General features: G+C 39.6%; 1 protein-coding gene across 3 annotated transcripts in view; it reads left to right on the forward strand.

The window, feature by feature from the left end:
- Positions 1–27,040, forward strand: part of MEIS3 (Meis homeobox 3) — a 79,388-nt gene that overhangs the window by 12,664 nt on the left and 39,684 nt on the right. For all 3 annotated transcript variants that reach the window (XM_073641628.1, XM_073641630.1, XM_073641629.1), the window contains exon 3: positions 25,251–25,398. In XM_073641628.1, the coding sequence (XP_073497729.1) occupies positions 25,251–25,398 (148 nt within the window). The remainder of the gene's footprint in view (positions 1–25,250; positions 25,399–27,040) is intronic.

Here is a 27,040-nt window from a genome sequence, read left to right on the forward strand (position 1 = left end):
ATCTGCAGTAGAGCGGACTGATATATAGTATATATACAAGCGTATCTGCAGTAGAGCGGCCTGATATATACTATATATACAAGCGTATCTGCAGTAGAGCGGCCTGATATATAGTATATATACAAGCGTATCTGTAATAGAGCAGCCTGATATATAGTATATATACAAGCGTATCTGCAGTAGAGTGGCCTGATATATAGTATATATACAAGCGTATCTGTAATAGAGCGGCCTGATATATAGTATATATACAAGCGTATCTGCAGTAGAGCGGCCTGATATATAGTATATATACAAGCGTATCTGTAATAGAGCGGCCTGATATATAGTATATATACAAGCGTATCTGTAATAGAGCGGCCTGATATATAGTATATATACAAGCGTATCTGCAGTAGAGCGGCCTGATATATAGTATATATACAAGCGTATCTGTAATAGAGCGGCCTGATATATAGTATATATACAAGCGTATCTGCAGTAGAGCGGCCTGATATATAGTATATATACAAGCGTATCTGCAGTAGAGCGGCCTGATATATACTATATATACAAGCGTATCTGTAATAGAGCGGCCTGATATATAGTATATATACAAGCGTATCTGCAGTAGAGCGGCCTGATATATAGTATATATACAAGCGTATCTGCAGTAGAGCGGCCTGATATATAGTATATATACAAGCGTATCTGCAGTAGAGCGGCCTGATATATACTATATATACAAGCGTACCTGCAGTAGAGCGGCCTCATATATAGTATATATACAAGCGTATCTGCAGTAGAGCGGCCTGATATATAGTATATATACAAGCGTATCTGCAGTAGAGCGGCCTGATATATACTATATATACAAGTGTATCTGCAGTAGAGCGGCCTCATATATACTATATATACAAGCGTACCTGCAGTAGAGCGGCCTGATATATAGTATATATACAAGCGTATCTGCAGTAGAGCGGCCTGATATATAGTATATATACAAGCGTATCTGCAGTAGAGCGGCCTGATATATAGTATATATACAAGCGTATCTGCAGTAGAGTGGCCTGATATACAGTATATATACAAGCGTATCTGCAGTAGAGCGGCCTGATATATAGTATATATACAAGCGTATCTGCAATAGAGCGGCCTAATATATAGTATATATACAAGCGTATCTGCAGTAAAGCGGCCTGATATATAGTATATATACCAGCGTATCTGCAGTAGAGTGGCCTCATATATAGTATATATACAAGCGTATCTGCAGTAGAGCGGCCTGATATATAGTATATATACAAGCGTATCTGCAGTAGAGCGGCCTGATATATAGTATATATACAAGCGTATCTGCAGTAGAGCGGCCTGATATATAGTATATATACAAGCGTATCTGCAGAAGAGCGGCCTGATATATAGTATATATACAAGCGTATCTGCAGTAGAGCGGACTGATATATAGTATATATACAAGCGTATCTGCAGTAGAGCGGCCTGATATATACTATATATACAAGCGTATCTGCAGTAGAGCGGCCTGATATATAGTATATATACAAGCGTATCTGTAATAGAGCAGCCTGATATATAGTATATATACAAGCGTATCTGCAGTAGAGTGGCCTGATATATAGTATATATACAAGCGTATCTGTAATAGAGCGGCCTGATATATAGTATATATACAAGCGTATCTGCAGTAGAGCGGCCTGATATATAGTATATATACAAGCGTATCTGTAATAGAGCGGCCTGATATATAGTATATATACAAGCGTATCTGCAGTAGAGCGGCCTGATATATAGTATATATACAAGCGTATCTGCAGTAGAGCGGCCTGATATATACTATATATACAAGCGTATCTGTAATAGAGCGGCCTGATATATAGTATATATACAAGCGTATCTGCAGTAGAGCGGCCTGATATATAGTATATATACAAGCGTATCTGCAGTAGAGCGGCCTGATATATAGTATATATACAAGCGTATCTGCAGAAGAGCGGCCTGATATATAGTATATATACAAGCGTATCTGCAGTAGAGCGGACTGATATATAGTATATATACAACTGTGCTGGCTTTTTTAGATGTTTTTTTTAAGCAAAGTCCAGTCTAGCCTTTTTATTCTTGATGCTTATGAGTGGCTTGCACCGTGCAGTGAACCCTCTGTAGTTACTTTCATGCAGTCTTCTCTTTATGGTAGATTTGGATATTGATACGCCTACCTCATGGAGAGTGTTGTTCACTTGGTTGGCTGTTGTGAAGGGGTTTCTCTTCACCATGGAGATTATTGTGCGATCATCCACCACTGTTGTCTTCAGTGGGCGCCCAGGTCTTTTTGCATTGATGAGTTCACCAGTGCTTTCTTTCTCAGGATGTACCAAACTGTAGATTTTGCTACTCCTAATATTGTAGCAATTTCTCGGATGGGTTTTTTCTGTTTTTGCAGCTTAAGGATGGCTTGTTTCACCTGCATGGAGAGCTCCTTTGACCGCATGTTTACTTCACAGTAAAACCTTCCAAATGCAAGCACCACACCTCAAATCAACTCCAGGCCTTTTATCTGCTTAATTGAGAATGACATAACGAAGGGATTGCCCACACCTGTCCATGAAATAGCCTTGAGGTCAATTGTCCAATTACTTTTGGTCCCTTTAAAAACAGGGTGGTACATGTTAAGGAGCTGAAACTCCTAAACCCTTCATCCAATTTTAATGTGGATACCCTCAAATGAAAGCTGAAAGTCTGAACTTTAACTGCATCTGAATTGTTTTGTTTAAAATTCATTGTGGTAATGTCTAGAACCAAAATTAGAAAAATGTTGTCTCTGTCCAAATATATATGGACCTAACTGTACTATATATACAAGCGTATCTGCAGTAGAGCGGCCTGATATATACTATATATACAAGCGTATCTGCAGTAGAGCGGCCTGATATATAGTATATATACAAGCGTATCTGCAGTAGAGCGGCCTGATATATACTATATATACAAGCGTATCTGCAGTAGAGCGGCCTTATATATAGTATATATACAAGCGTATCTGCAGTAGAGCGGCCTGATATATAGTATGTATACAAGCGTATCTGCAGTAGAGCGACCTGATATATAGTATATATACAAGCGTATCTGCAGTAGAGCGACCTGATATATAGTATATATACAAGCGTATCTGCAGTAGAGCGGCCTGATATATAGTATATATACAAGCGTATCTGCAGTAGAGCGGCCTGATATATAGTATATATACAAGCGTATCTGCAATAGAGCTGCCTGATATATAGTATATATACAAGCGTATCTGCAATAGAGCGGCCTGATATATAGTATATATACAAGCGTATCTGCAGTAGAGCGGCCTGATATATAGTATATATACAAGCGTATCTGCAGTAGAGCGGCCTGATATATAGTATATATACAAGCGTATCTGCAATAGAGCTGCCTGATATATAGTATATATACAAGCGTATCTGCAATAGAGCGGCCTGATATATAGTATATATACAAGCGTATCTGCAGTAGAGCGACCTGATATATAGTATATATACAAGAGTATCTGCGGTAGAGCGGCCTGATATATAGTATATATACAAGCATATCTGCAGTAGAGCGGCCTGATATATACTATATATACAAGTGTATCTGCAGTAGAGCGGCCTGATATATACTATATATACAAGCGTATCTGTAATAGAGCGGCCTGATATATAGTATATATACAAGCGTATCTGCAGTAGAGCGGCCTGATATATAGTATATATACAAGCATATCTGCTGTAGAGCGGCCTGATATATAGTATATATACAAGCGTATCTGCAGTAGAGCGGCCTGATATATAGTATATATACAAGAGTATCTGCAGTAGAGTGGCCTGATATATAGTATGCAGTACAGACCAAAAGTTTGGACACACCTCATTTAAAGATTTTTCTGCATTTTCATGACTATGAAAATTGTACATTCACACTGAAGGCATCAAAACTATGAATTAACACATGTGGAATTATATACTTAACAAAAAAGTGTAAAACAACTGAAAATATGTCTTATATTCTAGGTTCTTCAAAGTAGCCACCTTTTGCTTTGATGACTGCTTTGCACACTCTTGGCATTCTCTTGATGAGCTTCAAGAGGTAGTCACCGGAAGTGGTTTTCACTACACATGTGTGCCCTGTCTGGTTTAATAAGTGGGATTTCTTGCCTTATAAATGAGGTTGGGACCATCAGTTGTGTTGTGCAGAAGTCTATTGGATACACAGCTGATAGTCCTACTGAATAGACTGTTAGAATTTGTATTATGGCAAGAAAAAAGCAGCTAAGTAAAGAAAAACGAGTGGCCATCATTACTTTAAGAAATGAAGGTCAGTCAGTCCGAAAAATTGGGAAAACTTTGAAAGTGTCCCCAAGTGCAGTTGCAAAAACCATCAAGCGCTACAAAGAAACTGGCTCACATGAGGACCGCCCCAGGAAAGGAAGACCAAGAGTCACCTCTGCTTCTGAGGATAAGTTTATCCGAGTCACCAGCCTCAGAAATCACAGGTTAACAGCAGCTCAGATTAGAGACCTGGTCAATGCCACGCAGAGTTCTAGCAGCAGTCACATCTCTATAACAACTGTTAAGAGGAGACTTTGTGCAGCAGGCCTTCATGGTAAAATAGCTGCTAGGAAACCACTGCTAAGGACAGGCAACAAGCAGAAGAGACTTGTTTGGGCTAAAGAACACAAGGAATGGACATTAGACCAGTGGAAATCTGTGCTTTGGTCTGATGAGTCCAAATTTGAGATCTTTGGTTCCAACCACCATGTCTTTGTGCGACGCGGAAAAGGTGAACGGATGGACTCTACATGCCTGGTTCCCACCGTGAAGCATGGAGGAGGAGGTGTGATATTGTGGGGGTGTCTTTGCTGGTGACACTGTTGGGGATTTGTTCAAAATTGAAGGCATACTGAACCAGCATGGCTACCACAGCATCTTGCAGCGGCATGCTATTCCATCCGGTTTGCGTTTAGTTGGACCATCATTTATTTTTCAACAGGACAATGACCCCAAACACACCTCCAGGCTGTGTAAGGGCTATTTGACCAAGAGGGAGAGTGATGGGGTGCTACGCCAGATGACCTGGCCTCCACAGTCACCAGACCTGAACCCAATCGAGATGGTTTGGGGTGAGCTGGACCGCAGAGTGAAGGCAAAAGGGCCAACAAGTGCTAAGCATCTCTGGGAACTCCTTCAAGATTGTTGGAAAACCATTTCCGGTGACTACCTCTTGAAGCTCATTAAGAGAATGCCAAGAGTGTGCAAAGCAGTCATCAAAGCAAAAGGTGGCTACTTTGAAGAACCTAGAATATAAGACATATTTTCAGTTGTTTCACACTTTTTTGTTAAGTATATAATTCCACATGTGTTAATTCATAGTTTTGATGCCTTCAGTGTGAATGTACAATTTTCATAGTCATGAAAATACAGAAAAATCTTTAAATGAGAAGGTGTGTCCAAACTTTTGGTCTGTACTATATATACAAGCGTATCTGGAGTAGAGCGGCCTGATATATACTATATATACAAGCGTATCTGCAGTAGAGCGGCCTGATATATAGTATATATACAAGCGTATCTGCAGTAGAGCGGCCTGATATATAGTATATATGCGAGTGTATCTGCCGTAGAGCGGCCTGATATATACTATATATACAAGCGTATCTGCAGTAGAGCGGCCTGATATATAGTATACAGTTAGGTCCATATATATTTGGACAGAGACAACTTTTTTCTAATTTTGGTTCTAGACATTACCACAATGAATTTTAAACAAAACAATTCAGATGCAGTTGAAGTTCAGACTTTCAGCTTTCATTTGAGGGTATCCACATTAAAATTGGATGAAGGGTTTAGGAGTTTCAGCTCCTTAACATGTGCCACCCTGTTTTTAAAGGGACCAAAAGTAATTGGACAGATTAAATAATTGTAAATAAAATGTTAATTTCTAGTACTTGGTTGGAAACCCTTTGTTGGCAATGACTGCCTGAAGTCTTGAACTCATGGGCATCACCAGACGCTGTGTTTCCTCCTTTTTGATGCTCTGCCAGGCCTTCACTGCGGTGGTTTTCAGTTGCTGTTTGTTTGTGGGCCTTTCTGTCTGAAGTTTAGTCTTTAACAAGTGAAATGCATGCTCAATTGGGTTGAGATCAGGTGACTGACTTGGCCATTCAAGAATATTCCATTTCTTTGCTTTAATAAACTCCTGGGCTGCTTTGGCTTTATGTTTTGGGTCATTGTACATCTGTAGTATGAAACGACGACCAATCAGTTTGGCTGCATTTGGCTGGATCTGAGCACACAGTATGGCTCTGAATTCATCAGAATTCATTCGGCTGCTTCTGTCCAGTGTCACATCATCAATAAACACTAGTGACCCAGTGCCACTGGCAGCCATGCATGCCCAAGCAATCACACTGCCTCCGCCGTGTTTTACAGATGATGTGGTATGCTTTGGATCATGAGCTGTACCACGCCTTCGCCATACTTTTCTCTTTCCATCATTCTGGTAGAGGTTGATCTTGGTTTCATCTGTCCAAAGAATGTTCTTCCAGAACTGTGCTGGCTTTTTTAGATGTTTTTTAGCAAAGTCCAGTCTAGTCTTTTTATTCTTGATGCTTATGAGTGGCTTGCACCGTGCAGTGAACCCTTTGTATTTACTTTCATGCAGTCTTCTCTTTATGGTAGATTTGGATATTGATACGCCTACCTCCTGGAGAGTGTTGTTCACTTGGCTGGCTGTTGTGAAGGGGTTTATCTTCACCATGGAGATTATTCTGCGATCATCCACCACTGTTGTCTTCCGTGGGCGCCCAGGTCTTTTTGCATTGATGAGTTCACCAGTGCTTTCTTTCTTTCTCAGGATGTACCAAACTGTACATTTTGCAACTCCTAATATTGTAGCAATTTCTCGGATGTTTTTTTCTGTTTTTGCAGCTTAAGGATGGCTTGTTTCACCTGCATGGAGAGCTCCTTTGACCGCATGTTTACTTTACAGCAAAACCTTCCAAATGCAAGCACCACACCTCAAATCAACTCCAGGCCTTTTATCTGCTTAATTGAGAATGACATAATGAAGGGATTGCCCACACCTGTCCATGAAATAGCCTTGGAGCCAATTGTCCAATTACTTTTGGTCCCTTTAAAAACTGGGTGGCACATGTTAAGGAGCTGAAACTCCTAAACCCTTCATCCAATTTTAATGTGGATACCCTCAAATGAAAGCTGAAAGTCTGAACTTCAACTGCATCTGAATTGTTTTGTTTAAAATTCATTGTGGTAATGTCTAGATTCAAGATTAGAAAAATGTTGTCTCTGTCCAAATATATATGGACCTAACTGTATATACAAGCGTATCTGCAGTAGAGCGGCCTGATATATACTATATATACAAGTGTATCTGCAGTAGAGCGGCCTGATATATAGTATATATACAAGCGTATCTGCAGTAGAGCGGCCTGATATATAGTATATATACAAGCGTATCTGCAGTAGAGCGGCCTGATATATAGTATATATACAAGCGTATCTGCAGTAGAGCGGCCTGATGTATACTATATATACAAGCGTATCTGCAGTAGAGCGGCCTGATATATACTATATATACAAGCGTATCTGCAGTAGAGCGGCCTGATATATAGTATATATACAAGCGTATCTGCAGTAGAGCGGCCTGATATATAGTATATATACAAGCGTATCTGTAATAGAGCGGCCTGATATATAGTATATATACAATCGTATCTGCAGTAGAGCGACCTGATATATACTATATATACAAGCGTATCTGCAGTAGAGCGACCTGATATATACTATATATACAAGCGTATCTGCAGTAGAGCGGCCTTATATATAGTATACATACAAGCGTATCTGCAGTAGAGCGGCCTGATATATAGTATATATACAAGCGTATCTGCAGTAGAGCGGCCTGATATATAGTATATATACAAGTGTATCTGCAGTAGAGCGGCCTGATATATAGTATATATACAAGCGTATCTGCAGTAGAGCGGCCTGATATATAGTATATATACAAGCGTATCTGCAGTAGAGCGGCCTGATATATAGTATATATACAAGCGTATCTGCAGTAGAGCGGCCTGATGTATACTATATATACAAGCGTATCTGCAGTAGAGCGGCCTGATATATACTATATATACAAGCGTATCTGCAGTAGAGCGGCCTGATATATAGTATATATACAAGCGTATCTGCAGTAGAGCGGCCTGATATATAGTATATATACAAGCGTATCTGCAGTAGAGCGGCCTGATATATACTATATATACAAGCGTATCTGCAGTAGAGCGGCCTGATATACAGTATATATACAAGAGTGTCTGCAGTAGAGCGGCCTGATATATAGTATATATACAAGCGTATCTGCAGTAGAGCGGCCTGATATATAGTATATATACAAGCGTATCTGCAGCAGAGCGGCCTGATATACAGTATATATACAAGCGTATCTGCAGTAGAGCAGCCTGATATACAGTATATATACAAGCGTATCTGCAGCAGAGCGGCCTGATATACAGTATATATACAAGCATATCTGCAGCAGATCGGCCTGATATACAGTATATATACAAGCGTATCTGCAGTAGAGAGTCCTGATATATACTATATATACAAGCGTATCTGCAGTAGAGCGGCCTGATATATACTATATATACAAGCGTATCTGCAGTAGAGCGGCCTGATATATACTATATATACAAGCGTATCTGCAGTAGAGCGGCCTGATATATACTATATATACAAGCGTATCTGCAGTAGAGCGGCCTGATATATAGTATATATACAAGTGTATCTGCAGTAGAGCGGCCGGATATATACTATATATACAAGCGTATCTGCAGTAGAGCGGCCTGATATATAGTATATATACAAGCGTATCTGCAGTAGAGCGGCCTGATATATAATATATATACAAGCGTTTCTGCAGTAGAGCTGCCTGATTTATACTATATAAACAAGCGTATCTGCAGTAGAGCGGCCTGATTTATACTATATATACAAGCGTATCTGCAGTAGATCGGCCTGATATATACTATATATACAAGCGTATCTGCAGTAGAGCGGCCTGATATATACTATATATACAAGCGTATCTGCAGTAGAGCGGCCTGATATATACTATATATTCAAGCGTATCGGCAGTAGAGCGGCCTGATATATAGTATATATACAAGTGTATCTGCAGTAGAGCAGCCTGATATATAGTATATATACAAGCGTATCTGCAGTAGCGCGGCCTGATATACAGTATATATACAAGTGTATCTGCAGTAGAGTGGCCTGATATATAGTATATATACAAGCGTATCTGCAGTAGAGCGGCCTGATATATAGTATATATACAAGCGTATCTGCAGTAGAGCGGCCTGATATATAGTATATATACAAGCGTATCTGCAGTAGAGCGGCCTGATATATACTATATATACAAGCGTATCTGCAGTAGAGCGGCCTGATTTATACTATATATACAAGTGTATCTGCAGTAGAGCGGCCTGATTTATACTATATATACAAGCGTATCTGCAGTAGAGCGGCCTGATATATAGTATATATACAAGCATATCTGCAGTAGAGCGGCCTGATATATAGTATATATACAAGCTTATCTGCAGTAGAGCGGCCTGATATATAGTATATATACAAGTGTATCTGCAGTAGAGCTGCCTGATATATACTATATATACAAGCGTATCTGCAGTAGAGCGGCCTGATATATAGTATATATACAAGCTTATCTGCAGTAGAGCGGCCTGATATATAGTATATATACAAGAGTATCTGCAGTAGAGCGGCCTGATTTATACTATATATACAAGCGTATCTGCAGTAGAGCGGCCTGATATATAGTATATATACAAGCGTATCTGCAGTAGAGCGGCCTGATATATAGTATATATACAAGCTTATCTGCAGTAGAGCGGCCTGATATATAGTATATATACAAGCGTATCTGCAGTAGAGCGGCCTGATATATAGTATATATACAAGCGTATCTGCAGTAGAGCGGCCTGATGTATACTATATATACAAGCGTATCTGCAGTAGAGCGGCCTGATATATAGTATATATACAAGCGTATCTGTAATAGAGCGGCCTGATATATAGTATATATACAATCGTATCTGCAGTAGAGCGACCTGATATATACTATATATACAAGCGTATCTGCAGTAGAGCGACCTGATATATACTATATATACAAGCGTATCTGCAGTAGAGCGACCTGATATATACTATATATACAAGCGTATCTGCAGTAGAGCGGCCTGATATATAGTATATATACAAGCGTATCTGGAGTAGAGCGGCCTGATATATACTATATATACAAGCGTATCTGCAGTAGAGCGGCCTGATATATAGTATATATACAAGCGTATCTGCAGTAGAGCGGCCTGATATATAGTATATATGCGAGTGTATCTGCCGTAGAGCGGCCTGATATATACTATATATACAAGCGTATCTGCAGTAGAGCGGCCTGATATATAGTATACAGTTAGGTCCATATATATTTGGACAGAGACAACTTTTTTCTAATTTTGGTTCTAGACATTACCACAATGAATTTTAAACAAAACAATTCAGATGCAGTTGAAGTTCAGACTTTCAGCTTTCATTTGAGGGTATCCACATTAAAATTGGATGAAGGGTTTAGGAGTTTCAGCTCCTTAACATGTGCCACCCTGTTTTTAAAGGGACCAAAAGTAATTGGACAGATTAAATAATTGTAAATAAAATGTTAATTTCTAGTACTTGGTTGGAAACCCTTTGTTGGCAATGACTGCCTGAAGTCTTGAACTCATGGGCATCACCAGACGCTGTGTTTCCTCCTTTTTGATGCTCTGCCAGGCCTTCACTGCGGTGGTTTTCAGTTGCTGTTTGTTTGTGGGCCTTTCTGTCTGAAGTTTAGTCTTTAACAAGTGAAATGCATGCTCAATTGGGTTGAGATCAGGTGACTGACTTGGCCATTCAAGAATATTCCATTTCTTTGCTTTAATAAACTCCTGGGCTGCTTTGGCTTTATGTTTTGGGTCATTGTACATCTGTAGTATGAAACGACGACCAATCAGTTTGGCTGCATTTGGCTGGATCTGAGCACACAGTATGGCTCTGAATTCATCAGAATTCATTCGGCTGCTTCTGTCCAGTGTCACATCATCAATAAACACTAGTGACCCAGTGCCACTGGCAGCCATGCATGCCCAAGCAATCACACTGCCTCCGCCGTGTTTTACAGATGATGTGGTATGCTTTGGATCATGAGCTGTACCACGCCTTCGCCATACTTTTCTCTTTCCATCATTCTGGTAGAGGTTGATCTTGGTTTCATCTGTCCAAAGAATGTTCTTCCAGAACTGTGCTGGCTTTTTTAGATGTTTTTTAGCAAAGTCCAGTCTAGTCTTTTTATTCTTGATGCTTATGAGTGGCTTGCACCGTGCAGTGAACCCTTTGTATTTACTTTCATGCAGTCTTCTCTTTATGGTAGATTTGGATATTGATACGCCTACCTCCTGGAGAGTGTTGTTCACTTGGCTGGCTGTTGTGAAGGGGTTTATCTTCACCATGGAGATTATTCTGCGATCATCCACCACTGTTGTCTTCCGTGGGCGCCCAGGTCTTTTTGCATTGATGAGTTCACCAGTGCTTTCTTTCTTTCTCAGGATGTACCAAACTGTACATTTTGCAACTCCTAATATTGTAGCAATTTCTCGGATGTTTTTTTCTGTTTTTGCAGCTTAAGGATGGCTTGTTTCACCTGCATGGAGAGCTCCTTTGACCGCATGTTTACTTTACAGCAAAACCTTCCAAATGCAAGCACCACACCTCAAATCAACTCCAGGCCTTTTATCTGCTTAATTGAGAATGACATAATGAAGGGATTGCCCACACCTGTCCATGAAATAGCCTTGGAGCCAATTGTCCAATTACTTTTGGTCCCTTTAAAAACTGGGTGGCACATGTTAAGGAGCTGAAACTCCTAAACCCTTCATCCAATTTTAATGTGGATACCCTCAAATGAAAGCTGAAAGTCTGAACTTCAACTGCATCTGAATTGTTTTGTTTAAAATTCATTGTGGTAATGTCTAGATTCAAGATTAGAAAAATGTTGTCTCTGTCCAAATATATATGGACCTAACTGTATATACAAGCGTATCTGCAGTAGAGCGGCCTGATATATACTATATATACAAGTGTATCTGCAGTAGAGCGGCCTGATATATAGTATATATACAAGCGTATCTGCAGTAGAGCGGCCTGATATATAGTATATATACAAGCGTATCTGCAGTAGAGCGGCCTGATATATAGTATATATACAAGCGTATCTGCAGTAGAGCGGCCTGATGTATACTATATATACAAGCGTATCTGCAGTAGAGCGGCCTGATATATACTATATATACAAGCGTATCTGCAGTAGAGCGGCCTGATATATAGTATATATACAAGCGTATCTGCAGTAGAGCGGCCTGATATATAGTATATATACAAGCGTATCTGTAATAGAGCGGCCTGATATATAGTATATATACAATCGTATCTGCAGTAGAGCGACCTGATATATACTATATATACAAGCGTATCTGCAGTAGAGCGACCTGATATATACTATATATACAAGCGTATCTGCAGTAGAGCGGCCTTATATATAGTATACATACAAGCGTATCTGCAGTAGAGCGGCCTGATATATAGTATATATACAAGCGTATCTGCAGTAGAGCGGCCTGATATATAGTATATATACAAGTGTATCTGCAGTAGAGCGGCCTGATATATAGTATATATACAAGCGTATCTGCAGTAGAGCGGCCTGATATATAGTATATATACAAGCGTATCTGCAGTAGAGCGGCCTGATATATAGTATATATACAAGCGTATCTGCAGTAGAGCGGCCTGATGTATACTATATATACAAGCGTATCTGCAGTAGAGCGGCCTGATATATACTATATATACAAGCGTATCTGCAGTAGAGCGGCCTGATATATAGTATATATACAAGCGTATCTGCAGTAGAGCGGCCTGATATATAGTATATATACAAGCGTATCTGCAGTAGAGCGGCCTGATATATACTATATATACAAGCGTATCTGCAGTAGAGCGGCCTGATATACAGTATATATACAAGAGTGTCTGCAGTAGAGCGGCCTGATATATAGTATATATACAAGCGTATCTGCAGTAGAGCGGCCTGATATATAGTATATATACAAGCGTATCTGCAGCAGAGCGGCCTGATATACAGTATATATACAAGCGTATCTGCAGTAGAGCAGCCTGATATACAGTATATATACAAGCGTATCTGCAGCAGAGCGGCCTGATATACAGTATATATACAAGCATATCTGCAGCAGATCGGCCTGATATACAGTATATATACAAGCGTATCTGCAGTAGAGAGTCCTGATATATACTATATATACAAGCGTATCTGCAGTAGAGCGGCCTGATATATACTATATATACAAGCGTATCTGCAGTAGAGCGGCCTGATATATACTATATATACAAGCGTATCTGCAGTAGAGCGGCCTGATATATACTATATATACAAGCGTATCTGCAGTAGAGCGGCCTGATATATAGTATATATACAAGTGTATCTGCAGTAGAGCGGCCGGATATATACTATATATACAAGCGTATCTGCAGTAGAGCGGCCTGATATATAGTATATATACAAGCGTATCTGCAGTAGAGCGGCCTGATATATAATATATATACAAGCGTTTCTGCAGTAGAGCTGCCTGATTTATACTATATAAACAAGCGTATCTGCAGTAGAGCGGCCTGATTTATACTATATATACAAGCGTATCTGCAGTAGATCGGCCTGATATATACTATATATACAAGCGTATCTGCAGTAGAGCGGCCTGATATATACTATATATACAAGCGTATCTGCAGTAGAGCGGCCTGATATATACTATATATTCAAGCGTATCGGCAGTAGAGCGGCCTGATATATAGTATATATACAAGTGTATCTGCAGTAGAGCAGCCTGATATATAGTATATATACAAGCGTATCTGCAGTAGCGCGGCCTGATATACAGTATATATACAAGTGTATCTGCAGTAGAGTGGCCTGATATATAGTATATATACAAGCGTATCTGCAGTAGAGCGGCCTGATATATAGTATATATACAAGCGTATCTGCAGTAGAGCGGCCTGATATATAGTATATATACAAGCGTATCTGCAGTAGAGCGGCCTGATATATACTATATATACAAGCGTATCTGCAGTAGAGCGGCCTGATTTATACTATATATACAAGTGTATCTGCAGTAGAGCGGCCTGATTTATACTATATATACAAGCGTATCTGCAGTAGAGCGGCCTGATATATAGTATATATACAAGCATATCTGCAGTAGAGCGGCCTGATATATAGTATATATACAAGCTTATCTGCAGTAGAGCGGCCTGATATATAGTATATATACAAGTGTATCTGCAGTAGAGCTGCCTGATATATACTATATATACAAGCGTATCTGCAGTAGAGCGGCCTGATATATAGTATATATACAAGCTTATCTGCAGTAGAGCGGCCTGATATATAGTATATATACAAGAGTATCTGCAGTAGAGCGGCCTGATTTATACTATATATACAAGCGTATCTGCAGTAGAGCGGCCTGATATATAGTATATATACAAGCGTATCTGCAGTAGAGCGGCCTGATATATAGTATATATACAAGCTTATCTGCAGTAGAGCGGCCTGATATATAGTATATATACAAGCGTATCTGCAGTAGAGCGGCCTGATATATAGTATATATACAAGCGTATCTGCAGTAGAGCGGCCTGATGTATACTATATATACAAGCGTATCTGCAGTAGAGCGGCCTGATATATAGTATATATACAAGCGTATCTGTAATAGAGCGGCCTGATATATAGTATATATACAATCGTATCTGCAGTAGAGCGACCTGATATATACTATATATACAAGCGTATCTGCAGTAGAGCGACCTGATATATACTATATATACAAGCGTATCTGCAGTAGAGCGACCTGATATATACTATATATACAAGCGTATCTGCAGTAGAGCGGCCTTATATATAGTATACATACAAGCGTATCTGCAGTAGAGCGGCCTGATATATAGTATATATACAAGCGTATCTGCAGTAGAGCGGCCTGATATATACTATATATACAAGTGTATCTGCAGTAGAGCGGCCTGATATATAGTATATATACAAGCGTATCTGCAGTAGAGCGGCCTGATATATAGTATATATACAAGCGTATCTGCAGTAGAGCGGCCTGATATATAGTATATATACAAGCGTATCTGCAGTAGAGCGGCCTGATGTATACTATATATACAAGCGTATCTGCAGTAGAGCGGCCTGATATATACTATATATACAAGCGTATCTGCAGTAGAGCGGCCTGATATATAGTATATATACAAGCGTATCTGCAGTAGAGCGGCCTGATATATAGTATGTATACAAGCGCATCTGCAGTAGAGCGGCCTGATATATACTATATATACAAGCGTATCTGCAGTAGAGCGGCCTGATATACAGTATATATAGAAGAGTGTCTGCAGTAGAGCGGCCTGATATATAGTATATATACAAGCGTATCTGCAGTAGAGCGGCCTGATATATAGTATATATACAAGCGTATCTGCAGCAGAGCGGCCTGATATACAGTATATATACAAGCGTATCTGCAGTAGAGCGGCCTGATATACAGTATATATACAAGCGTATCTGCAGCAGAGCGGCCTGATATACAGTATATATACAAGCGTATCTGCAGCAGAGCGGCCTGATATACAGTATATATACAAGCGTATCTGCAGCAGAGCGGCCTGATATACAGTATATATACAAGCGTATCTGCAGTAGAGAGTCCTGATATATACTATATATACAAGCATATCTGCAGTAGAGCGGCCTGATATATACTATATATACAAGCGTATCTGCAGTAGAGCGGCCTGATATATACTATATATACAAGCGTATCTGCAGTAGAGCGGCCTGATATATATTATATATACAAGTGTATCTGCAGTAGAGCGGCCGGATATATACTATATATACAAGCGTATCTGCAGTAGAGCGGCCTGATGTATAGTATATATACAAGCGTATCTGCAGTAGAGCGGCCTGATATATAATATATATACAAGCGTATCTGCAGTAGAGCGGCCTGATTTATACTATATAAACAAGCGTATCTGCAGTAGAGCGGCCTCATTTATGCTATATATACAAGCGTATCTGCAGTAGATCGGCCTGATATATACTATATATACAAGCGTATCTGCAGTAGAGCGGCCTGATATATACTATATATACAAGCGTATCTGCAGTAGAGCGGCCTGATATATACTATATATTCAAGCGTATCGGCAGTAGAGCGGCCTGATATATAGTATATATACAAGTGTATCTGCAGTAGAGCAGCCTGATATATAGTATATATACAAGTGTATCTGCAGTAGAGCGGCCTGATACAGTTATATGAAAAAGTTTGGGCACCCCTATTAATCTTAAGCTTAATGTTTTATAAAAATTAGTGTTTTTGCAACAGCTATTTCAGTTTGATATATGTAATAACTGTTGGACACAGTAATGTTTCTGCCTTGAAATGAGGTTTATTGTACTAACAGAAAATGTGCAATCTGCATTCAAACAAAATTTGACAGGTGCATAAGTATGGGCACCTCACCAGAAAAGTGACATTAATATTTAGTAGATCCTCCTTTTGCAAAAATAACAGCCTCTAGTCGCTTCCAGAAGCTTTTAATGAGTTCCTGGATCCTGGATGAAGGTATTTTTGACCATTCCTCTTTACAAAACAATTCCAGTTCAGTTAAGTTTGATGGTCGCCGAGCATGGACAGCCCTCTTCAAATGATCCCACAGATGTTCAATGATATTCAGGTCTGGGGAGTGGAATGGCCATTCCAGAACATTGTAATTGTTCCTCTGCATGAATGCCTGAGTAGATTTGGAGCAGTGTTTTGGATCATTGTCTTGCTGAAAGATCCATCCCCTGCGTAACTTCAACTTAATCACTGATTCTTGAACATTATTGTCAAGAATCTGCTGATACTGAGTGGAATCCATGCGTCCCTCAACTTTAACAAGATTCCCGGTGCCGGCATTGGCCACACAGCCCCAAAGCATGATGGAACCTCCACCAAATTTTACTGTGGGTAGCAAGTGTTTTTCTTTGAATGCTGTGTTTTTTTGCCGCCATGCATAACGCCTTTTTGTATGACCAAACAACTCAATCTTGGTTTCATCAGTCCACAGGACCTTCTTCCAAAAAGAAATTGGCTTCTCCAAATGTGCTTTTGCATACTTCAGCCGACTCTGTTTGTGGCGTGCTTGCAGAAACTGCTTCTTTCGCATCACTCTCCCATACAGCTTCTCCTTGTGCAAAGTACGTTGTATAGTTGACCGATGCACAGTGACACCATCTGCAGCAAGTTGATGCTGCAGCTTTCTGGAGGTGGTCTGAGGATTGTCCTTGACTGATCTCACCATTCTTCTTCTCTGCCTTTCTGATGTTTTTCTTGGCCTGCCACTTCTGGCCTTAACAAGAACTGTCCCTGTGTTCTTCCATTTCCTTACTATGTTCCTCACAGTGGAAACTGACAGGTTAAATCTCTGAGACAGCTTTTTGTATCCTTCCCCTGAACAACTATGTTGAATAATCTTTGTTTTCAGATCATTTGACAGTTGTTTTGAGGAGCCCACGATGCCACTCTTCAGAGGAGATTCAAACAGGAGAACAACTTGCAAGTGGCCACTTTAAGTAGCTTTTCTCATGATTGCATTCACCTGGCTATGAAGTTCAAAGCTCAATGAGGTTACAAAACCAAAAAAAGTGCTTTAGTAAGTCAGTAAAAAGTAGGTAGGAGTATTTAAAACAAGAAAATGATAAGGGTGCCCATACTTATGCACCTGTCAAATTTTGTTTGAATGCAGATTGCACATTTTCTGTTAGTACAATAAACCTCATTTCAAGGCAGAAACATTACTGTGTCCAACAGTTATTACATATATCAAACTGAAATAGCTGTTGCAAAAACACCATTTTTCATAAAACATTAAGCTTAAGATTAATAGGGGTGCCCAAACTTTTTCAGATAACTGTATATAGTATATATACAAGCGTATCTGCAGTAGAGCGGCCTGATATATAGTATATATACAAGCGTATCTGCAGTAGAGCGGCCTGATATATAGTATATATACAAGCGTATCTGCAGTAGAGCGGCCTGATATATACTATATATACAAGCGTATCTGCAGTAGAGCGGCCTGATTTATACTATATATACAAGTGTATCTGCAGTAGAGCGGCCTGATTTATACTATATATACAAGCGTATCTGCAGTAGAGCGGTCTGATATATACTATATATACAAGCATATCTGCAGTAGAGCGGCCTGATATATAGTATATATACAAGCTTATCTGCAGTAGAGCGGCCTGATATATAGTATATATACAAGAGTATCTGCAGTAGAGCGGCCTGATTTATACTATATATACAAGCGTATCTGCAGTAGAGCGGCCTGATATATAGTATATATACAAGCGTATCTGCAGTAGAGCGGCCTGATATATAGTATATATACAAGCTTATCTGCAGTAGAGCGGCCTGATATATAGTATATATACAAGTGTATCTGCAGTAGAGCGGCCTAATATATAGTATATATACAAGCGTATCTGCAATAGAGCGGCCTGATATATAGTATATATACAAGCGTATCTGTAGTAAAGCGGCCTGATATATAGTATATATACAAGCGTATCTGTAATAGAGCGGCCTGATATAAGCATATATACAAGTGTATCTGCAGTAGAGCGGCCTGATATATAGTATATATACAAGCGTATCTTCAGTAGAGCAGCCTGATATATAGTATATATACAAGCGTATCTGCAGTAGAGAGTCCTGATATATACTATATATACAAGCGTATCTGCAGTAGAGCGGCCTGATATATAGTATGTATACAAGCGTATCTGCAGTAGAGCGGCCTGATATATACTGTATATACAAGCGTATCTGCAGTAGAGCGGCCTGATATATAGTATATATACAAGCGTATCTGCCGTAGAGCGGCCTGATATATACTATATATACAAGTGTATCTGCAGTAGAGCGGCCTGATATATACTATATATACAAGCGTATTTGCTGTAGAGCGGCCTGATATATAGTATATATACAAGCATATCTGCAGTAGAGCGGCTTGATATATAGTATATATACAAGCATATCTGCAGTACAGCGGCCTGATGTATAGTATATATACAAGCGTATCTGCAGTAGAGCGGTTTGATATATAGTATATATACAAGCGTATCTGCAATAGAGCGGCCTGATATATAGTATATATACAAGCGTATCTGCAGTAGAGCGGCCTGATATATAATATATATACAAGCGTATCTGCAGTAGAGCGGCCTGATATATAGTATATATACTAGTGTATCTGCAGTAGAGCGGCCTGATATATAGTATATATACAAGCGTATCTGCAGTAGAGCGGCCTGATATATACTATATATACAAGCGTGTCTGCAGTAGAGCGGCCTGATATATAGTATATATACAAGCGTATCTGCAGTAGAGCGGCCTGATATATACTATATATACCAGCGTATCTGCAGTAGAGCGGCCTGATATATAGTATATATACAAGCGTATCTGTAATAGATCGGCCTGATATATAGTATATATACAAGCGTATCTGCAGTAGAGCGGCCTGATATATTCTATATATACAAGCGTGTCTGCAGTACAGCGGCCTGATATACAGTATATATAGAAGAGTGTCTGCAGTAGAGCGGCCTGATATATAGTATATATACAAGCGTATCTGCAGTAGAGCGGCCTGATATATAGTATATATACAAGCGTATCTGCAGCAGAGCGGCCTGATATACAGTATATATACAAGCGTATCTGCAGTAGAGCGGCCTGATATACAGTATATATACAAGCGTATCTGCAGCAGAGCGGCCTGATATACAGTATATATACAAGCGTATCTGCAGCAGAGCGGCCTGATATACAGTATATATACAAGCGTATCTGCAGTAGAGAGTCCTGATATATACTATATATACAAGCATATCTGCAGTAGAGCGGCCTGATATATACTATATATACAAGCGTATCTGCAGTAGAGCGGCCTGATATATACTATATATACAAGCGTATCTGCAGTAGAGCGGCCTGATATATACTATATATACAAGCGTATCTGCAGTAGAGCGGCCTGATATATAGTATATATACAAGTGTATCTGCAGTAGAGCGGCCGGATATATACTATATATACAAGCGTATCTGCAGTAGAGCGGCCTGATATATAGTATATATACAAGCGTATCTGCAGTAGAGCGGCCTGATATATAATATATATACAAGCGTTTCTGCAGTAGAGCGGCCTGATTTATACTATATAAACAAGCGTATCTGCAGTAGAGCGGCCTCATTTATGCTATATATACAAGCGTATCTGCAGTAGATCGGCCTGATATATACTATATATACAAGCGTATCTGCAGTAGAGCGGCCTGATATATACTATATATACAAGCGTATCTGCAGTAGAGCGGCCTGATATATACTATATATTCAAGCGTATCGGCAGTAGAGCGGCCTGATATATACTATATATACAAGCGTATCTGCAGTAGAGCGGCCTGATATATACTATATATTCAAGCGTATCGGCAGTAGAGCGGCCTGATATATAGTATATATACAAGTGTATCTGCAGTAGAGCAGCCTGATATATAGTATATATACAAGCGTATCTGCAGTAGCGCGGCCTGATATACAGTATATATACAAGTGTATCTGCAGTAGAGCGGCGTGATACAGTTATATGAAAAAGTTTGGGCACCCCTATTAATCTTAAGCTTAATGTTTTATAAAAATTAGTGTTTTTGCAAAAGCTATTTCAGTTTGATATATGTAATAACTGTTGGACACAGTAATGTTTCTGCCTTGAAATGAGGTTTATTGTACTAACAGAAAATGTGCAATCTGCATTCAAACAAAATTTGACAGGTGCATAAGTATGGGCACCTCACCAGAAAAGTGACATTAATATTTAGTAGATCCTCCTTTTGCAAAAATAACAGCCTCTAGTCGCTTCCAGAAGCTTTTAATGAGTTCCTGGATCCTGGATGAAGGTATTTTTGACCATTCCTCTTTACAAAACAATTCCAGTTCAGTTAAGTTTGATGGTCGCTGAGCTTGGACAGCCCTCTTCAAATGATCCCACAGATGTTCAATGATATTCAGGTCTGGGGAGAGGAATGGCCATTCCAGAACATTGTAATTGTTCCTCTGCATGAATGCCTGAGTAGATTTGGAGCGGTGTTTTGGATCATTGTCTTGCTGAAAGATCCATCCCCTGCGTAACTTCAACTTAATCACTGATTCTTGAACATTATTGTCAAGAATCTGCTGATACTGAGTGGAATCCATGCGTCCCTCAACTTTAACAAGATTCCCGGTGCCGGCATTGGCCACACAGCCCCAAAGCATGATGGAACCTCCACCAAATTTTACTGTGGGTAGCAAGTGTTTTTCTTTGAATGCTGTGTTTTTTTGCCGCCATGCATAACGCCTTTTTGTATGACCAAACAACTCAATCTTGGTTTCATCAGTCCACAGGACCTTCTTCCAAAAAGAAATTGGCTTCTCCAAATGTGCTTTTGCATACTTCAGCCGACTCTGTTTGTGGCGTGCTTGCAGAAACTGCTTCTTTCGCATCACTCTCCCATACAGCTTCTCCTTGTGCAAAGTGCGTTGTATAGTTGACCGATGCACAGTGACACCATCTGCAGCAAGTTGATGCTGCAGCTTTCTGGAGGTGGTCTGAGGATTGTCCTTGACTGATCTCACCATTCTTCTTCTCTGCCTTTCTGATGTTTTTCTTGGCCTGCCATTTCTGGCCTTAACAAGAACTGTCCCTGTGTTCTTCCATTTCCTTACTATGTTCCTCACAGTGGAAACTGACAGGTTAAATCTCTGAGACAGCTTTTTGTATCCTTCCCCTGAACAACTATGTTGAATAATCTTTGTTTTCAGATCATTTGACAGTTGTTTTGAGGAGCCCACGATGCCACTCTTCAGAGGAGATTCAAACAGGAGAACAACTTGCAAGTGGCCACTTTAAGTAGCTTTTCTCATGATTGCATTCACCTGGCTATGAAGTTCAAAGCTCAATGAGGTTACAAAACCAAAAAAAGTGCTTTAGTAAGTCAGTAAAAAGTAGGTAGGAGTATTTAAAACAAGAAAATGATAAGGGTGCCCATACTTATGCACCTGTCAAATTTTGTTTGAATGCAGATTGCACATTTTCTGTTAGTACAATAAACCTCATTTCAAGGCAGAAACATTACTGTGTCCAACAGTTATTACATATATCAAACTGAAATAGCTGTTGCAAAAACACCATTTTTCATAAAACATTAAGCTTAAGATTAATAGGGGTGCCCAAACTTTTTCATATAACTGTATATAGTATATATACAAGCGTATCTGCAGTAGAGCGGCCTGATATATAGTATATATACAAGCGTATCTGCAGTAGAGCAGCCTGATATATAGTATATATACAAGCGTATCTGCAGTAGAGCGGCCTGATATATACTATATATACAAGCGTATCTGCAGTAGAGCGGCCTGATTTATACTATATATACAAGTGTATCTGCAGTAGAGCGGCCTGATTTATACTATATATACAAGCGTATCTGCAGTAGAGCGGTCTGATATATACTATATATACAAGCATATCTGCAGTAGAGCGGCCTGATATATAGTATATATACAAGCTTATCTGCAGTAGAGCGGCCTGATATATAGTATATATACAAGAGTATCTGCAGTAGAGCGGCCTGATTTATACTATATATACAAGCGTATCTGCAGTAGAGCGGCCTGATATATAGTATATATACAAGCGTATCTGCAGTAGAGCGGCCTGATATATAGTATATATACAAGCTTATCTGCAGTAGAGCGGCCTGATATATAGTATATATACAAGTGTATCTGCAGTAGAGCGGCCTGATATATAGTATATATACAAGCGTATCTGCAATAGAGCGGCCTGATATATAGTATATATACAAGCGTATCTGTAGTAAAGTGGCCTGATATATAGTATATATACAAGCGTATCTGTAATAGAGCGGCCTGATATATAGTATGTATACAAGTGTATCTGCAGTAGAGCGGCCTGATATATAGTATATATACAAGCGTATCTTCAGTAGAGCAGCCTGATATATAGTATATATACAAGCGTATCTGCAGTAGAGAGTCCTGATATATACTATATATACAAGCGTATCTGCAGTAGAGCGGCCTGATATATAGTATGTATACAAGCGTATCTGCAGTAGAGCGGCCTGATATATACTGTATATACAAGCGTATCTGCAGTAGAGCGGCCTGATATATAGTATATATACAAGCGTATCTGCCGTAGAGCGGCCTGATATATACTATATATACAAGTGTATCTGCAGTAGAGCGGCCTGATATATACTATATATACAAGCGTATTTGCTGTAGAGCGGCCTGATATATAGTATATATACAAGCATATCTGCAGTAGAGCGGCTTGATATATAGTATATATACAAGCGTATCTGCAGTAGAGCGGTCTGATATATAGTATATATACAAGCATATCTGCAATAGAGCGGCCTGATATATAGTATATATACAAGCGTATCTGCAGTAGAGCGGCCTGATATATAATATATATACAAGCGTATCTGCAGTAGAGCGGCCTGATATATAGTATATATACTAGTGTATCTGCAGTAGAGCGGCCTGATATATAGTATATATACAAGCGTATCTGCAGTAGAGCGGCCTGATATATACTATATATACAAGCGTATCTGCAGTAGAGCGGCCTGATATATAGTATATATACAAACGTATCTGCAGTAGAGCGGCCTGATATATACTATATATACCAGCGTATCTGCAGTAGAGCGGCCTGATATATAGTATATATACAAGCGTATCTGTAATAGAGCGGCCTGATATATAGTATATATACAAGCGTATCTGCAGTAGAGCGGCCTGATATATTCTATATATACAAGCGTGTCTGCAGTAGAGCGGCCTGATATATAGTATATATACAAGCGTATCTGCAGTAGAGCGGCCTGATATATAGTATATATACAAGCGTATCTGCAGTAGAGTGGCCTGATATATACTATATATACAAGCGTATCTGCAGTAGAGCGGCCTGATATATACTATATATAAAAGCGTATCTGCAGTAGAGCGGCCTGATATATAGTATATGTACAAGCGTATCTGCAGTAGAACGGCCTGATATATACTATATATACAAGCGTATCTGCAGTAGAGCGGCCTGATATATAGTATATATACAAGCGTATCTGCAGTAGAGAGGCCTGATATATACTATATATACAAGCGTATCTGCAGTAGAGCGGCCTGATATATAGTATATATACAAGCGTATCTGCAGTAGAGCGGCCTGATATATACTATATATACAAGCGTATCTGCAGTAGAGCGGCCTGATATATAGTATATATACAAGCGTATCTGCAGTAGAGCGGCCTGATATATACTATATATACAAGCGTATCTGCAGTAGCGCGGCCTGATATATAGTATATATACGAGTGTATCTGCAGTAGAGCGGCCTGATATATACTATATATACTAGTGTATCTGCAGTAGAGCGGCCTGATATATACTATATATATGAGTGTATCTGCAGTAGAGCGGCCTGATATATACTATATATACGAGTGTATCTGCAGTAGAGCGGCCTGATATATACTATATATACGAGTGTATCTGCAGTAGAGCGGCCTGATATATACTATATATACGAGTGTATCTGCAGTAGAGCGGCCGAGCGCTGCACATCATCAATGGTGAACCAAAGCATTTTTATGGTGCAGGACGCAGCTTACATGTCGGGATAAGGGAGAAATTTTTGATAAAAATTGTAGCTTGTGGACAGATTGCGAGCTCTTGAGCGTGCTGTGTATATTGTGTGCTTTCTCTGTACCCCACGTGACGACCTGACTTGTAACTGTGCTATCTCCCCCCCGCACAGACACCCCCTGTTTCCCCTGCTGGCGCTGGTGTTTGAGAAGTGTGAGCTGGCTACTTGTTCACCACGGGATAATTCCGGCTCCTTCCCAGGGGGGGACGTTTGCTCCTCGGATTCATTCAACGAAGACATCGCTGTATTTGCCAAACAGGTCAGTTTGATTTGCAGAGCGTAGAGCCGCCGACGGTTCCTCAGATGTGGCGGCTTTTATCAAGACCCTCGATCTGCGAGGAAGGTGGATTTAATTAACACAATTCAAAACGGCTCCCTTAGAAGCCCCCCCGAACGCTGACAGCGTACAAAGACCAGGTGGCCGCGTGATGGATGCATCTCCATCCTCGTGGGGGTCTCATAGGATCTCCATATTTAAGGGAACACCACCCCACTTTTTTTTTTTTTTTTTTGTGGTGGGGGAGAGTCCTTTAAATGCAGCAGAAACACAAAGGCCCAGAATTTGTCTTTCTTTTCCCATTGGCGGATTTTGCGCCAAATGAATGAAAACCGAATAAATTTGGTGTAAATTAAAAAAAATAATAATTTCTTCGCTCTTTTGCTTTCTTTTCTTTCTTTTTTTCAGCAAAATGTCTGAAAAAACTTTTTTCTTAAACTTTAAAATGTCGCATTTTAGTTTTCAAAGGCGCAAAAAAAAAATTATGTTTTGTACTCCCGTTAAAGTACCATTGGGCAAAAAAATGTTGCAACAGTTTAAAAAGTCACAAATGATGAATTATCCAAAAAAACATCTGGATAATTAAAAACACACCCAATATTGTCAAGAAAACCCCACAAAAAATGTGTAAAAATTATTAAAAAAAAGGCAAATAGAAATAGGCCTAAAATCCAAACTTTGACTTGTGCAAAAAAAAAAAAAGTCGGGGCCAAACTTTTTCATTTATTTTACAGTTTTTTTTATTATTATTATAATGTCATTTATAACACAAGACGTATGTCAGCAACTTCAGCAAGGAGAACTGCAAGTCCCAGAAGTGTTGGAAAGCAGTAGGTTGTGAATGTATTCCCTATACGAGCATTGTCGTATTTTGGAAAGCGCTGGTCCATTGCCGGAAAAAAAAGAGGGCAGGTTACCTTAAGACATGCTGGGACTTGCAGTTCTGAATAGTAGTTGTGGCTTAAAAGTGATTGTGATTAGGGTCTACTTTTGTCCATAGGATGTGCCTGGTATTACATCTTCTATAATTGCTGACGAGATGCAATTCCACCTTCAACCACCTGCCAAAAGTGGCGCTGTTTTAAAAAAACAAAAAAATACCCATGCCCAACAATTTTAAAAACTTCTTAAAACAGTTGTAAAACTTTCACAAAAGAGCACGACGTAAGGACATAGGAAGGAGGATAATGTCTTTAAGCGGACCCTGAAAATGAATGTCTGCAAAACCCACAAAAAAGGCGCATATGTATATACATATGGTAAGACGATCCATTGCAGTCGGACCTCTGCCGGCTGTCGGCATATGTGCGACCGCATCGTAATTAAAAGTGTGAGCATAATGATTAATAATGAGCCTGGCTGTCGATACGAGCCTGGGAGACTGTAAAAAGAAAGGGACGCGGGCGGCAGCGTGTGATGTGTTCAAGCTTCGTGCTTCTAATGAGGATACGAGGGGTTAATTTGTGATCTCTTTTCGCGCAATAGAAAAATAATAAAAAATGCATCGGGGAAAGAAAAAAAAAAATCAATTTGAAACACTTAAAAAAGCCCCAATCGCTCGCTGCTCCCGCTACATATGTTGGCGCTTTTTGAAGTCGGGCATTAGGATAAAATCTCGATATCT

This window comes from Phyllobates terribilis, unplaced genomic scaffold (assembly GCF_046119375.1).
Source record: "Phyllobates terribilis strain yellow unplaced genomic scaffold, ASM4611937v1 Scaffold_7__3_contigs__length_470593459, whole genome shotgun sequence".
In the NCBI taxonomy this organism is placed as follows: domain Eukaryota; kingdom Metazoa; phylum Chordata; class Amphibia; order Anura; family Dendrobatidae; genus Phyllobates; species Phyllobates terribilis.